This window comes from Plecotus auritus, assembly GCF_963455305.1.
Source record: "Plecotus auritus genome assembly, chromosome: 5".
Classification (NCBI taxonomy): Eukaryota; Metazoa; Chordata; class Mammalia; order Chiroptera; family Vespertilionidae; genus Plecotus; species Plecotus auritus.
In genome coordinates this window covers 36,021,403-36,037,511 of record NC_137776.1, presented here as the reverse complement: position 1 = coordinate 36,037,511, position 16,109 = coordinate 36,021,403, and the positions used below count along the sequence as shown (strand labels likewise).

At 45.2% G+C, this 16,109-nt stretch overlaps 1 protein-coding gene across 1 annotated transcript in view; it reads left to right on the top strand.

Moving 5' to 3' along the window:
- Window positions 1–2,164: 2,164 nt before the first annotated feature.
- Window positions 2,165–16,109, top strand: part of DRC11 (dynein regulatory complex subunit 11) — a gene marked incomplete at its 5' end in the record, with an annotated part of 110,838 nt that continues 96,893 nt past the window's right edge. Inside the window, 4 exons of the mRNA XM_080670388.1 lie at window positions 2,165–2,488; window positions 5,469–5,588; window positions 8,931–9,122; window positions 10,769–10,840. Of these exons, the coding sequence (XP_080526514.1) occupies window positions 2,165–2,488; window positions 5,469–5,588; window positions 8,931–9,122; window positions 10,769–10,840 (708 nt within the window). The remainder of the gene's footprint in view (window positions 2,489–5,468; window positions 5,589–8,930; window positions 9,123–10,768; window positions 10,841–16,109) is intronic.

Here is a 16,109-nt window from a genome sequence, read left to right as displayed (position 1 = left end):
CTGGTTTCTGGTCACGCGTTATGGGTGGAGTGAAACGTCCTGGGAGAAGGAGATTCTAACTTTCTGACAATCAGCTTCTCTTTCCTGACAAGTTTGCAAAGCAGAGTGCTCTTCCCTGCCATGCTTTTAAAACATTTCTAAGTTTGGAGTAATCAGGCACTTGAACCCTGTGGCGATAGTGCCAGGGGCAATATTCAGTATCCAAGCTCCCTGGGGCAGGGGCAGGGGAGGAACTGTGGGGTGTTTGGGGCCATAAATCTGAGTTTTCGTGGTGTCTGTCCCACCTAGGCAGAAATCACAGCTATGCATTAGTGGTGGCAGTGGCTCACTCATTTCTGGTAGATGCCGAGGTGGGTCACTTTGGATAGTGGTCTGAGCTTACATCACAGGGACCTGTGGTCCAACATTGGCCCCGTCACTCGGGAGCAAGCCATCTCCTTCCCCCGGCCCTGGTGGGAGTGACAGGAGTCCTCTTGGTGGCATGTCGCCAGGATGACCTGTAGGACAGAAGGTGGCATGTGGTCCGAGCTCAGTCAGTGGTGCTCACAACTCCTTACTCATAGGAAAGTGCAGAGCACGTGTGAGGAAGGGCAGTCAGCGGGGCCAGAGCAGAGCAGGTGGAGGGGATGCCTCGCAATGACCTTGGGAAGGTAGAGGGGGGGCCCCCAGTGTAAAAAGTTAGATTGAAGGAGCGTGTTTATCTCCACCTCCTCTCAAATCACCTCCAAAATGCAATAAAATATTTAATAGGCTATAAACGCATGAGGGCCAAGGGGACACTGGAGCATTTGACAAGGGATGTCAGGTCAGTGGAGGAGGAGGGAAAGGAGGCCGGATGAGAAAGGAGAGGCAGGGCAGAGACCGACAGGGACCAGCAACCAGGGAGATAGCAAGCCAGGTCTGGGCAGAGCCCTGGGAAGAGGGGAGGAGGCCGGTCCTTCTCAGCGGGGCTGGGCGGGCGGGGACTGGCTGCAGATCTGTATCAGGGACTTCAACCAGAGCAGCGCTGGGCTGCCCATCAGGCAGAGGAGGCGTGTGCAGGCGCCAGGGGACGCCAGCCATAGGAGAGGCCAGACTGAACGCAAGGCAGAGTGAGAACGCTCAGCCTCCTTGACCCACTTGCTTTGCGGGCAGATAGTCACCTGGACAGACACCAACATTCTTGGGTCCTCCTCTTCCCCAGGAAGTGGCCAGGATCCTGCCCAGCCCTTCACCCCCAGGTGAAGCCCACTGGTTGATAAGCCCCTTCCCAGACATACTGAACTTCAGTCCTGATTCTTAGATATTATAAAAGAGCCCAAATCACCCAAAATGTCTTATAAAACATTTCTGCCATGAATGGCAAAGTACCGACAGGAAGAGAATGACACAATCAGCAGCACAGGGGACTAATGAAGGGACCGGTGACAGAGGTGTGAGCTGAGTCCAGGGAAGCCAACCAGGGATGGTGTGGTGTCTTGGAGTTAGCAACGCCGACGCCCTCACCATCCTGAGCCTTTGGAGGCTCCCAACTGTGTTATCTCAACCAGCTGGAAGCTGAGGCTAGGGGGCTGCTAAGGCAGTCCTTAGAGGTCAGCCTCCAAGCCGTAGTCTGCACTGTGCTTGTCACTCTCCATTATGTTTGCAAGGTTCCTGGTTGGTGCTTACTGGTGTAAGTCACTCAGTTTTCACTGCTGTGTGATCATCTGCTGGTGAATATACTACAGCTTGAGTGCCCGTCTCTTGTTGATGGACACTTGGGTTATCTCCAGGTCTTTGCTATTATAAAGAAATGTTATTGCAGTCATTCTTGATGCAGACTTACAAGAGTTTCTCTGCAGTGTAAGAGGATCCTGAGTTACTTTCCAAAGTGGTTAGTCCAATTTATACACCACCAGCTCTATATATGGACAAATCAGTTAACTAGCTTCAACACTGGCTTTATGGGTATAGCATATTGATAAAAGGCTTCTTAAACTATTTATTTGATGATAATAATAGAAGTGGTCATATCTAAAAATCACACGTACGTCAAAACAGGACATAAATTCTCTGAAGAGCCTTGTGACTATATGCAGTGTTCTGAGCTCACACTTGACGATATTACCTTTTGTTATTCCAGATGTATGCCTGACAAAGTCATTGTTGCTTATTGCATTATCTGGACTCTCTGTCTTTTCTCAGAATGTACAATGAGATGTGGCATCAGACCCAAGAAGCCCTCAATTCTTTGCTTGATAAAGAGTCTCAGAAGACGGTAGAGCCACACAGAAATCAAGTTTTCATCTTCCAAATGTTAGCCACCTTCTACATAAAATATGTTCAGATCTTTAGAAACCTGGAGAATGTCTATGACCAGATCGTTCATCCGCAGAAACGAATACTGATCCGGAAAATACTGGACGGAGTGATGGGTCGCATCCTGGAGTTGAAAAACGAAATGGTTGAACTGGAATTAACCGAGTTTCACTATTTTGATGATATCTTACAGGATCTAAAGTTGGCTCCCGTAAGTACTCAGCTCTCTTTTCATATTAATTTCTTTCGGTTTTAAATAAGATGTGCAGTCCTGTGACCAGTATTCTCCAGGCTGTCTAGACAAATTTACTCGTTGTTTGTGGTGTTGGAAGTTGAAGCACAGCCCTTCAGTTCCACCACACTGCCGTGGGCATGGCTTGAGTTTCCTTCGTTTGGGGCACAGTCTTTGGGTCTGTTGGATACTGAGGTTATTGTCGTCTTGTCATCATGGTGTCTGTCCAGACCTGTTGGAATGGAGCAGGCTGACCCCTTCCCAGATATCCTGTAGTGCAAACCCTCCCAGTGTCCATCAGCAGTGTCTCTACTCTGTTTCCCAAGGAAGTCTCTCTCTGGCTTCTTTTCCATCATCTTCTGGATGAGCAGCCTTGGTTGCTGGTTCCCTATTCCCAGGTGGATGCATCTCCTCCATTGTTTGGGTCATTGGTGACTCAGAGGATGTGTGATTATAGATCTTCAAGCCTCGGGCACCAAAGAAGGGCTCCCTCTCCCTCTCTGAGGCCCTGGAGCTCTCCCACCTGTCACCTGTGGCCACAACGCCTTCCTATGAGCGTTCTGCCCCTGCGACTACCCTCTGACCTTTACTGCTAGATGCCAGGGTCTCTTCTGACACTGTCTGGCTGGGTCTTCCAAGGGCCGGTGGACCCCACACTTCAACTTCATGGTAAGGCTTCAGCTCAGGCTTCATTGTGAAAGGAACGATTTCCCTAAATTTACTTTATGATAAAAGGAGAAAATGTTGCATTTTCTACATGGGGTTTAATGTTTCTTCCTTTTGAAAACATTTGGGCTTCGTTAAAGGTTATGTTTCTTTCTGGGATAGACTTTCCTAGCATTAATAGTGCATTTTATCAGAATGGCCTAAAGACTGAAGATAATAACTGAAATGAATGAAAATGTTGAAGATCATTTGAAAATCTTCATGTTTATTGCATTTATTGGTAAAAGTTTGAATTAAAGCTTTTTTAGGTCATGCACTTTATTCACCCATGTGAAAATATCAAGAACAACTTAGGATAAACATGAAATAGTCATTCAATCATATTCAATGATTGAATTTATCAATTTAATTTTAAGGATATTAAATAAATATTCCTGAATTTAAGTAATAAGAAATTTGTGTAATTTACATGGCAGGTTTGTTCGGTTCATACCCTACTTTTCTTACTACTTCCATCAGTACTCTGCTGCAGCTGGTTTATCTTCTTGAAGGCCATGGCATTAAGAGGGATGCTAGAACCATTGAACATTGAGAGGGATGATGGAGCCACTGAGCATTGAGACAGATGATAGAGCCACTGGGCATTGAGAGAGATGATGGAGCCACTGAGCAGTGAGAGGAATGATGGAGTCGCTGAGCAGTTAGAGGGATGGATGATGGAGCCACTGAGCATTGAGAGAGATGAAGAATAAGTGACATCCTCCTGGAAGCCTTCATAACAGGAAACTATCAACAATGTTTTCTGCCAGTCCTGGAAGATGTGGACTGAGCCATGCGATGACACTGAAATCCAACTGAGTAGAGGGTGCATCCAACATCAGTTGCATGGACTTCATAAACAGTGCCCTGCTCAGAGAGACACACTAACCTCTGGAAATTTCTGTGGGGACTAGTCCTGTATTTCAGGGTTGAAGCCCAGACCAACCAGCATCCTCAGTATTTGGGCTTCAGTGGCTCTGTCACCTGCATAGCCTGCAGGTCCTCTGTGTTTGGGGGGCCAGCTATTTGATGGAACTTGTAGAACCGGGAGACTTTCCTAATAGGTCTCCTAGTGTAGAAAAACATGTGGGAGGGGAGAGAAGGGAGAGAGAGAGAGAGAGAGAGAGAGAGAACGAGAACACAACACTTGAGAAAAGTACAACACTTGAACATGCTTGCTAATAAATAAAATCTCGATAAAAATCACAACATAAAATAAAAATGTAATCATTCTCCCCTGACTTTCTTTTGTCCCTGGACCACACTCACCCACTGGACCCTAGAAATGCATGCTTAATGCACCCCAATACTCCATTAGCCTAAAGGTTTGGTTTTCAAAAACTTTTGCCACCTCCCAGAAATTCTGGGGATTCCATTCCACTAAGTCCTCAAAAAGACACCTTTTATGCTATAATATTTATTTAGGGGAAGGCCTATTCAAAATTCCTGGTTGGGGCAGAGAATGTGAGTTCACATCAGAATAGGGAAAAGGACAGTTAACCCTGAAAATCAGAACCTTAGCTTTCCCCAGCCAACTGGTCTACCAGAAGGCAGCCAGGAGTGTCCAAGAGTATCCAGACAGGGTTTCTCAATGGGGTTGGTCAAGGGCCCACCTAAGTCCTTTAATAATCCTTATACATTCCTGATTATTGAACTCAGACTGCTAAATACTCATGTGACCTCTACTAATTTGAAATATTAGGTAATGTGCATAGTAAAGAATAGAAGTTTATATTTCTTGTATAAAAAACAAGTTTCCTAATAATGCAAATTAATTTTGTAGGTGATTTTTGTAATAGAGTAATTTGGGTAAAAATAAAACAAGTTATTAGAAAAAAAATGTGACCATTATGTCCAAAATTTGATGATGCTAGTGATAAATTACTAGGTTTAACTCAAAGATCTCTACAGCTCAAGATTTTTCTATCCTAATTTGCATTATTATTCTAGGTAGACTGAGATGATATTACATTTCTTTAAATAAATTCATTAGTTAATGGAAGCCTAACTGATGTGAATTACTGAAATCTTACTGTAATGATTAAAACAAGGAATATGGGTACAATTTTTCCTTTTGACTTTATTTGTGTCTCCTTAGCAGTAATGAACTCTCCTCACACACCACCGGCCTCATCGTCTCTGAAATGAGGATGGGAAGTCAAGCCTGTCACGTTCTTACTGTATATTTTACATGGATTTGAGTCCTGGAATTATGACAAAAATGCTCTTTTGCTTATTTTTTCTCTTTCTCTAGCAACAATTAGATATTCCCATACCCAAGTATTTTTTGAAGGAGAAGTTGGAAGTAATAAAAGGAAGAGAGAAAATTCTTGCTCAAATATTAGCCGACACTGGATTAGACATACATGATATGGTTCGTATATCATTTTAACACACATTATTCTGTAATCTACAAAATCTGCTTTTGATGCTCCTAATTGAGAAGCAGTTAGATTATTTTTAGTGTGAGGAGAGCAGTACCTTTCTCTCCTTGTTATTCAGTATAGAAGTTTTTGGTGATTCATAACCATTATTTGTCAAGAACTTAGAAATGGAGACCAAAACATAATATGCTGTTGGTTAAATCAGCACCTCTAAGATTATGTAGATTAGCAACTTGGTTTAATTTTTTCATCTCAAATTCACCTCGCCTAAGTCAGAAGCTGAATGGTGTTCATATAAAATAATGGAGGGCTGAGATAACTTACTCAGAACTCAAAAATGACTACACTTTCTAAAAAGCTGGTTGACCTTTACAACTTCAAGTTCAAAGCCAACCAGATGCTCTTGGCAGCTATGCCACCCCTGCCAGTGCAGACCAGGGTGCCAGGATGGCTTGCATGTGCGGTCTCCCTACACACAGGCCCCGTTCGGTACTGCCAGCCCTACTTCAGGTTCATGCTGAGTGGTGATGGAGCGGGATCGCGTGCTCTGGGCTCACCAGCCTTCTACTGTCTCTCATTTTGAGTAGCTGAGCTTGCTTCCTGGGCAGAGAGGGCTCCCTCTCCTCCCTCTGTCACAGCCTATCCAAATGATACTCATTCCCTCAGGAATTCTTTCCTGACACCCCTAATTGGGGACCGACTCTCCTTCCCGTGCCTGTCCCCTAAGTGACTGACCCTCTTCCACATTGTATATTCCTAGAACTAGGTCCCAAGGCTGACTTGCCTGGGTCACCTAGCCATCCTCACCCCTGGAGCCCTGAGTCTGGCCTTCAGTTCATGCTCAGTCTGCACGAAGCCCTTCATTTAGTCACCCCCACCCCCCACCCTGAGCCCAGAGTACTGGCAAGCGAGCAGAATTGAGGTTGCACAGGGGAGCAGAGAAGGGAGATTACATTGCACATGCTACAGGAAAACCCTAAAAATTCCTCTTTGCTATTTCTCTTCCCCCTCCCCCCAGTTCCTCTTCCTCTGTGTGGGTCAGCAGCAAGGAGGCTCTTCTCTCCCTCAGCATCCAGCCCTGGCACTGCTCAGCTCTGGGTCACAGGTGCTCACTCTCAGCAAGACTCCTGGCTTCTGCCCAGCTGGTGTGGCTCAGTGGTTGAGCGTCACCTATGGACCAGGAGGTCACAGTTCAATTCCCAGTCAAGGCACATGCCCAGGTTGCAGGCTCAATCCCCAGTGTGGGGAGTGCAGGAGGCAGCCGATCAATGATTCTCTCTCATCACTGATGTTTCTATCTCTCTCTCTCTCCCTCTCCCTTCCTCTCTGAAATCAATAAGAATATATTAAAAATAAAAAAGGCTTCTGGCTTCTGGCACCAGCCCTGGGCATCTGACTGATGTCTCCATGCCCTTCGGGGTCTCACTGGACCCCCACTCTCATCTTAAGCTGTTTATTTCCGGAAAATATATGCAATATATACCCCAAGAGGAATTCTGATAAATAACAATGATTGTCCACTCCTACATTTGTAATGCTTAACATTTACTCTCGGAGCCTCTATCTTTGTTGCATCAACTACTCCATCCCTTAGAAGTAGCCAGTAAAGACTGTAATTATCTTCAGAACAACAGACAGTACGGAATCTAAAGGAAATAAATACAATAAGAGCTAATGTTTGCTGGGCACCTGCTATCTGCTTAAGTGCTTTTACATACATCTTCTGACTTACAGCCTGAATAACATTCATTCCACTCTAACGCGCACTCTTTCATTATTGAAAATGTGTGCTTGCTGCAAATGTGAAGGACGAGAGCTCACTGAACACAGAACTCTGCGGGATTATTAAGTGAATTTGCTTCCTAAGGAATCAAGCCCACACTGAGGAGTGGTGACTGCTCAGAGAAAGGAGGGGCCTCTCCTTCAAACTGGCTCCACCCCTTACTAACCAGGGAATGTGTACAAATTACTTTACTTCTTGGAACCCCAGTCTTCTTAACCCTTAAGTGGCCACTGTAACACCCGCCTTGGAGGTTGCTTTGGGGATTTGATGAGGATGTGTATGGAAAGTGTCTGGCATCTGTAGGTTCTCAGTAAATGTCCTTTTGCTCTCTTTCCTGTTCATACTCACACATGTGCACACACATGCACATAAACACCATTACACAGAGAAGTCATGGCCCCGGGGGATGAATTGGAGCAGCCACACTTGGGACCTCAGTGTCTTGCACTGTATCCTGATATCATGGCCATTGGTACCCTGAGGCCTGGACAAGGACTCAGCCTGTGCTTGGGTGTTTTTTATTCTAGTGGCCTCTCCCATCTGCCCCATCCATGTAGGAGGCCCTGCCCACGCCAGACCACATGCACAGCCTTCTCTTCCCTCCCAGGAAAACTGAAGTCCGAGGGCCAAGCCCACGCTGAATACTGTAGGCCTCTGGGTGCCTCTGCAGCCTTGCTCTTACCCCTCTTTCCTCCAAAACATCACATTCCCACATCTGACATTGCCTCCGAAGACAGCATTGTACTGCACAGGCCCATCTTGTCTGAATGTTTTGAAATGCAAACTTGTGGATACTGGAGGACATTTCATATGTAAAGTTAATACTCCTCCAGTAATTCTAGCATTAGTTATATTCACCAGATCATTCTGTAATGGATTTTAAAGTCAGCATTTTACTTCACGTGTATTTTACATATTCAATTCTCAGAGATGTGTTTTTTGTTTGTATTATGTTTTTTAAAATATGTTTTTATTGATTTTAGAGAGAGAGAGGGAGAGAGAAATAGAAACATTGATGAGAGAGAGAGACATCAATTGGCTGCCTCCTGAGCGCCCCCTACTGGAGATCAAGCCTGCAACCTGGGCATATGTCCTGACAGGAATTAAACCCGTGACCTCTTGGTGCACGGGACAATGCTCAACCCCTAAGCCACACCAGCCGAGCTAGAGATGTGTTTTTAATTCATGTTTATACTATTAAGTTAATGAACATTGATAGCCATTTCAAGTTTCATTAAATCAATTTTATTGGCATTCTTAGTATAATTTGCTGCCAACCTAAAATGTGGAGCTAATTAGTATTTTGTTTGGAATGGTAGAGGAAAGCTGAAGGGATGCTTACATGTGGGACCACGGCACCAGTATGGCATATTATCAGAATATACATAAGTCATGGGGAAGGTGGTTAGTAGTGAGCGGATGTCAGACTCCTTATCAGCAGTTTGGCAACTCTGCAGGGTTGGGCTGGCAGTAAGCCTGTGATGTTTCTGGGGTCAGTTGGTATAGTTAGCATGTTTAAATATTGATTGATCTCAAATGTTTTTTGCAGAAATCCTCTATAAAGACTATTTCCGTAGAACAGGCTGTGAAATTAATTCAGATTGCGGAGAGGGCACGGCAAGGTCGCCTGAGAGCACTGTTCATGAAGCAGATCTTCCTTCAAGAATTCAGAGCACGGCAAGCCAGGCTCCTGGGCGAGAAAATGGCAGACGTGGGGGCAGCGGCACTGCAGATCCAAAAGGTGCGATGGGATGGGGAGGGCTCTCGGCCCTAGGGATCCGGTGTCTGACATGCCAGGGATGCGTACCAGGGTGCGGTCCGCTCCGACACTCAGAATTCCAAAATCTTACCTTTAGTACAGCCAGACGAAATTCCAGAAAGATTGATTTTCTTACCCTGGGGAAACCATTAACTAAGCTTGGTCCTGTTTTTTAAATTTTATTATAAATAGGTCTAGGCATTTTCTTCAAATGTTTTTGAAATCATTGATAATTGTTGGAAAGAATGTTGCTGAAAACTCAGTGAGGATGTAAATCCTTAATGAATTTTTAAAATCCACTGACACATGGACTCATAGTGCAGGAGGTGTTGGTGCCCTGCAGCGCGCCGTTCACAGAGTCCCAGCGACCAGCGCCGTGAGAGGGACCTCGGTGCCCTTTTAGAAAGCAGGCCTTGAGGTTTCCTCCCCTCGGTCAGATTTATGCCCCGTCACTTTTCAAATACAGACCACGTTGCTTATAGGAAAATGCAAAACATGGCATGTGACAAGTTAGAAGCAGGCTGGAGAGAAAGGAAGTACAAGGGCATGAGTGGGAGCAGGGAGGTCGGACGCTTGCCCCTTATTGTGTTTGAATGGCAGCGAGGGGCAGGGGAGGGGCAGATAAGAGACCATCTTCTGTCTGGTTTCTATGCAGATATGAAGTTTTAAATAAGCATTTGAGTTCACAGCTGAGTTGTGCAATTCATCGCTGCTGTTATATTTCCCCACGTGACTGCAGAGATTTTCTTTTGAAACTATGAATTAACACCCTTAGATCTAGTCCCATGCTCCTGCAATCTAGAAGTTTCTCTGGAAGAAACCCAAGTAGGGGAATTTCCCTAAGGACAATTATAGACTATTTCTTCCCACCCCAAATACAAATGCGATGTATTTGATATAGAATATTGTGCACATTTTAAGATATATGTCATAATTGGATACACGAATATATTGTAAAACAGTGACCATAGTAAGGTTAATCCACACAGCCATCACCTCACCTAATTGCCATTTTTCCTTATAGTGAGAACATTTAAGAGCAGCCCTTTTAGCAGTTCTTAAGGGTACAATACAGTGTCATTAACTCTAGTCCTCATGCTGTATATTAGATCCCCTGAACTTTCCACTCATCTTATACCTGGAAGTTAGTACCTTTGCCCACCTTTACCCATACCCCCCACCCCAGCCCCTGGCAACTACAAATCTACTCTCTGTTACCATAGGTTCAGTATTTTTAGAACCTACGTGTAAGCAAGATCATAGAGTATTTACCTTTCTCTGTCTGACTTATCTCACTCAGCATAATGCCCTCAAGTTCATCCATGTTGTCTCAAATAGCACGTTTTCTTTCTTTTTATGGCTGAATAATATTTCATTATATTATAAACTACACTAGGGTGGGGGGGGGTGTCCCTCAGCCCAGTCTGTACCCTCTCCAATCTGGGATCCCTCTCACAATCCAGGACTGCTGGCTCCCAACCACTCACCTGCCTGCCTGCCTGATTGCCCCTAACCGCTTCTGCCTGCCAGCCTAATCACCCCCTAACCACTCCCCTGCCAGCCTGATCAACACCTAACTGCTCCCTTTTATATTTTTATATACAAAACAAGTAATTTCTTTGTTTTAGGTTTGGCGAGGTTTCCATCAAAATAAGAAAACCGAAAGAGAGAGAGAAGAGGAGATGGTGTTCCTGGGCATGGTAAGTTTGCTTACACACGCACGCAACCTGTGTCCACTTTTCTGAAAGACAATAGCACCTGTATGGTTTGAGTGTTCCTTAGCCAATCTTCCTTGAGGGGAGAGAGGAAAGAAAAATAAACAACCAGTGATTGACGAAGGTGGAATCACCTGTACTTGATAGACGCCTGCCTGGGTGGAGGGGAGCCAGGGTGTGTCCCCACACCCCACTCTGTTAGAATCTGTGGACTCCCGTAGATGTGGACGCAGATGCTGAGCTGCTAACCATATGCTGTTCCGGCTGATGTCAGCAGTGCACTCGTCTTTATTAGTATTTGTGGTGACCAGGTTGCACTGATATGCTGCCTTTGGGGGATAATGACTGAAGCAGACTTGAAAGGGTGTATTAGTTACCTACTGCTGTGTCACAAATTACCACCAACTGAGCAGCTTTCATACACAGGCGTGTTCTCTCGGTTGCCGTGGGTCAGGAGTCTGTGCTTGGCTGGATTCCTTGCCCAGCGTCTCCCAGGCTGCAGTCAAGGTGTTGGCCCGGTTGGGATCCCCTCTGAGGCTCAACAGGGAAAGGATCTGCTTCGCAGTGTGTGTGGTTGTTGGCAGGACTCAGCCCCTGTGGGCTGTCAGATGGAAGCCTCCGTTTTCCAGCACATGGTTAGCCAGACACAGCCCCGGCTCAGTGCCATGGGGCCCCTGCATGTGAGAACTTGTTCACCAAAGCCAGCAAGGGAGAGATGCTACATCTCCTGCAAACATCACAGAAGTGGCATGCCTCACCTTTTCCCCATTCAGTGGATTAGAAGCAGGTCAAGGGTCACACACACGCAGGCAGAGGGGAGGGCAGGAGGGTGTGAGCACCAGGAGGTGGGGATCATTGGACGTTTTAGAGCCTCTGTCTGTGCTGGGGTGTTTCTTCCTTGATCGGCATCCCCAACAAAGGCCTCTGAGGAGGGCAAGGTGTGTCTGTGTTTCAAGTTATAATTGTTGACAGGAATGTGAGGCAGTGCTCACACGAATACCTGATGTGTTAGAAGATCCATTCGGCCTTTCTGAACGACACTTAGCTAGCTGTGCAAGACCATTAGCATATTTACATCCTTCACCCCCAATTCTATTTCTATCTTAAGGAAGTCATCAGAAATAGAGATTTATGTGCACAGAAGTTTCCTAGTGTTCTTTTTAATAATGAAAATTGGAAATAAACAATTCTGATGTTCAGAGTAGGGATGTAGTTAAATAATTTGCGGTGAACCTACATTCATGTAGTACCATGCCACCATCAGAAACATGTTTACGACTAATTTTTGGTGGCCCAATGCTTAAAGTGAAAATACAGGATTTAGAATTATACACAACAATACAATTTCATCTAAATATATATGCACATCCACACACATGCAAAGAAAGAAAATATACCGAGTTCAGATAATGCTCATTTTTTGGGGGGGGGGGTTGTTTTTCATTAATCCTCACCCCAGGATAGTTTTTCCATTGATTTTTAGAGAGAGTGTAAGAAAGGGGGAGAGACAGAGAGAAACATTGATGTGAGAGAGACACATCGGTTGGTTGCCTCCCACACGCATGCACCAGGACCGGGCCAAGGATCAAGCCTGCAACCGAGGTGTGTGCCCTTGACAGGAATCCAACTGGCGACCCTTCAGTTCACACGGGCTAAAGCTCTAACCACTGAGCAACTGGCTGGGGCTGCTCATTTTTTAATGTGGGGACTTTGGAAGATTTTTTTGTCCATAATTGTATTTTCCAAAGTGTTTGAAATTTGCTTCATTAACTGGAAGAAAAGTACACATTTAAAAATAAAAATAAATGGCCATGGAATATTATCAACTTTTTCTCCTAAGCTCTCCAAATTGTGTGGTGTATGTGGGTAGGTAGATAGGGAATGAGCCGACGTTCCTCTACACCATCCTTGAACAGACACGCAGATATGAGACGTCATAATAAAAACAATAGATACTTCCAATTTCTACTTTAAAAATTAAACTCACAGTGAAGATTTAATCTCAGATTACCTAAGTTGAACATGAAATTTTGTGTTAGCAGCAGTTTTAATTCAACAATTTCCATTTAATTTAACCCAGCCGGCATTTGCTGACCATCTACTGCGTTCATGCACCAGAAACTTAGGGAATGGCCAAACAATATTTTTTTCATCTTGAAGCCTTAATATCTTATATTGATCCCACATAAAGATAGAATTACGTGTCTCTTATGATTTTTTCTGCTTTAGTTTGTCATTTGTATCCGCTTAGCTCAAATAAAAAATGCTTATCAATTTTTCAGCAGTGCAGAGTTTGGACAATATAAAGAGAGTAACTCATCTGTTTTCTATTAAAGGTGACTTTTCCCCCTCTGCGTGTGTGTGTATGTGTGTGTGTGTGTGTGTGTGTGGTACACATGCTTATTGAAATTTTACACCATTGTGAAATATATGGATTCAATTTATTAAGAATGGTATCTTCTCACTAGCTGATAACCATAAAAATCCATTACCCCAAATTGAAGAAATGTTTCCAACTGAATGTATTTTCCACTCTATCACTAATTAAGATACTGCCTGCTTGTTTTAAAATTTCATTTTTCTCTTATTTCACTTTGTGATATTACGCCAGTGAGGAAACCAGTGACTTATCTGATCAAAACTGTATTTGCATCTGTCAGGGAAGCTGGCATGTTTCCAGGGGTGACTATTTAGTAACTGAAACCAGAATTAGAACAAGAAGCATCATTCTGCCATCCTTCCACTCCCGGCCAAATGCTTTTCTTACCATTGTCATATAAATTTTTTTTGATATTGCCATTTTAAATATTTATATTCTAAAATCCACAAAGGAAAATAAATAGCACTCTAAAAACTCATGTGCAGTTATTTTAATTGGCAGAGGCAATGGGGTGGATCAGGTAGAGGGAAACTTAATGAATGTCATACATTTCATTCTGTGGATCCCTTTGAAATAATTGGTCCTACAGTCATGACCATCATATATTCTGTGTTAGCCTGAAGCGATCAGTGTTTGCATTATAATGAACACTGCGGGGGCGCGGAGTAAAGAGAAAGAACTGTCACCGTGAAATGCATCTGTGGGACCCTCAAAGCACCGTCAAGGCCTGCTCACTTTCACATCCTAATGCAAAACAAGCTGGGTGCTAGGTTGTTTTTAGGTCAATGAATTAGACTTATTTCTTATGAAAAAATCACCCCAAGTAGACGCTGGGGCACCCCAGCGCACTCCCTCCAAGGCTTCCTTTGGAAAGGCGGGTACAGCGCCCAGTGCTTCCCCAGCCCTCAGCACCCGTGGGCTCCTTTGTAAAGGGCTGTCAAAGCTGAAATGAGCCAAGAATCAAAATGAAACACTTTCATGGTTGCACGTTAATACCAACCAGAAGCCATGGCGTCCAGCCTGGCCATGTGCATTATGTATTACTAGAGGTCCAGTGTACAGATTCGTGCACCGGTGGGGTCCCTCAGCCTAGCCTATAGACATCCCTGGAGGTGTCCCAGATTGCGAGAGGACGCAGGCCAGGCCGAGGGACCCCACCAGTGCATGATCGGGGCCAGGGAGGGACCGCTGGGGTCCAATCTGCCAGACCCCAGCAGCAAGCTAACTCACCGGTCGGAGCATCTGCCCCCTGGTGGTCAGTGTGCATCATAGTGACTGGTCAAACGGTCAAACGAACAGTCGGACACTTAGCATATTAGGCTTTTATTATATAGGATAGTTGGCTCCAAATGACGTTTGATTGTTTCTAGAAAGAAATTTATTCTTGATGAACGGATATGCCATGATTTATGGGATTTTGTTTTGCTTTGTTTTAGATTTTTTTTAATGTCTTAAATGCAAAAGAACCATTCCCTAAATGTCCTGCGGGGAAGCCAGCATCTTAGAAATGAGTGGCCGTCTCCACCACAGGTGTTGAAGGGTTTGTTCCACCGTGTTGACAAGGAAGCAGGCATCCAGGTGGCCAGCTGGGGGCTTTGAGCGACACCCCTGCCCTCCCTGTGAGCCTCTGTCCCGTCTCCTATAAGAGCAGGACAGAAAAGCTGATGGGGCTTCATGGGGGATGGCAATGACACCCTTCCAGGAGTGGCGGCTGCTCTTGGTCATCGCGGAACATCAGTGTGTTGTCATGATAACAGAACAATGTCTACAGTGCAAAGTACCAAGAAGTGTGATAACTTTTCTGTGTTACAGAACACGAAACACTTCAAAACAAGTTGTTGCATCAAATACGCAGGCCACTGGCTTCAAAATAGGAAATACCTCGGCCTTTGTGATTCAGCCATTTGCAGTGGAGCTGGAGGGGCGCAGGCCCGAGTCTAGCGTGCAGCTGCACATCTGGCTGCCAGGGAGGTTTCCAGGGTCCCTAAGGCAGCAGGTGCCACCACACACACACACACACACACACACACACACACACACACACCCTCCGTGCCCTGTGTGTGCTGCCCGGGAACGGTCCGCAGACCAGGCTGGTGGCGATCCTGGTGCAGGTGTGTGGGTCTCCAACAGGCGGAGCCAGGCAATCAGAGGGTCAGGGGGACCCTGAGTCATCTTTGGGAACTCAAAAGCCCACCTCAAGAGCTTTTAAGAAAGGAGAAGTCACTGTTGTTTTTTCTGTTAAATGGGATTTTACAATCTAGTGACGTGAAAACCTTTAGTCTGACGTTAAGTTGTTTTTATTATTGTTCCTCTGCTCTCCTCTTGCCCGGGTCTCAGGTCATCAGCAATTCAGTGATGAAGGTATTCTCTCCTTCTTGCCTCCTGATCCCAGGATTCCTACAGGCATGTCCTCAAGCAGGACGTTTGCCCTAATCCATCTCCACTTAGGCCCGGCAGATTCCTTTCAAGGAGCATGCAGAGTGGTTGAGGCCGAGAACTCTGGAGCCGGCCCGCCTGGGCTCACATTCTGGCCCCACCACTGACCAGCTGTGTGGACTTGGGTGGTGACCTGGCTTCTCGGTGCCGAGACTTCCGCATATACAAATGGGAAATGGTCCTGGCACCTGCTCATAGGTTTGTGCTATGTACTAAAGACACTGCCCTCTGTAAGGCATTCAGAACAGTCTTGCATGCTGTACACAGTGAGCACTGGGTAAGTGCCAGCTGATGTTTTTCTTCCAGGGGCTTAGAATCATGGGTTTAGATGCTCATATCACTCATGGTTCAAAAGGCTTATTTAAAAATTGCCATTTTGCCCTGGCCGGTGTGGCTTAGTTGATTGGGTGTCGTCCCATGCACTGAGGGGTTGCTGGT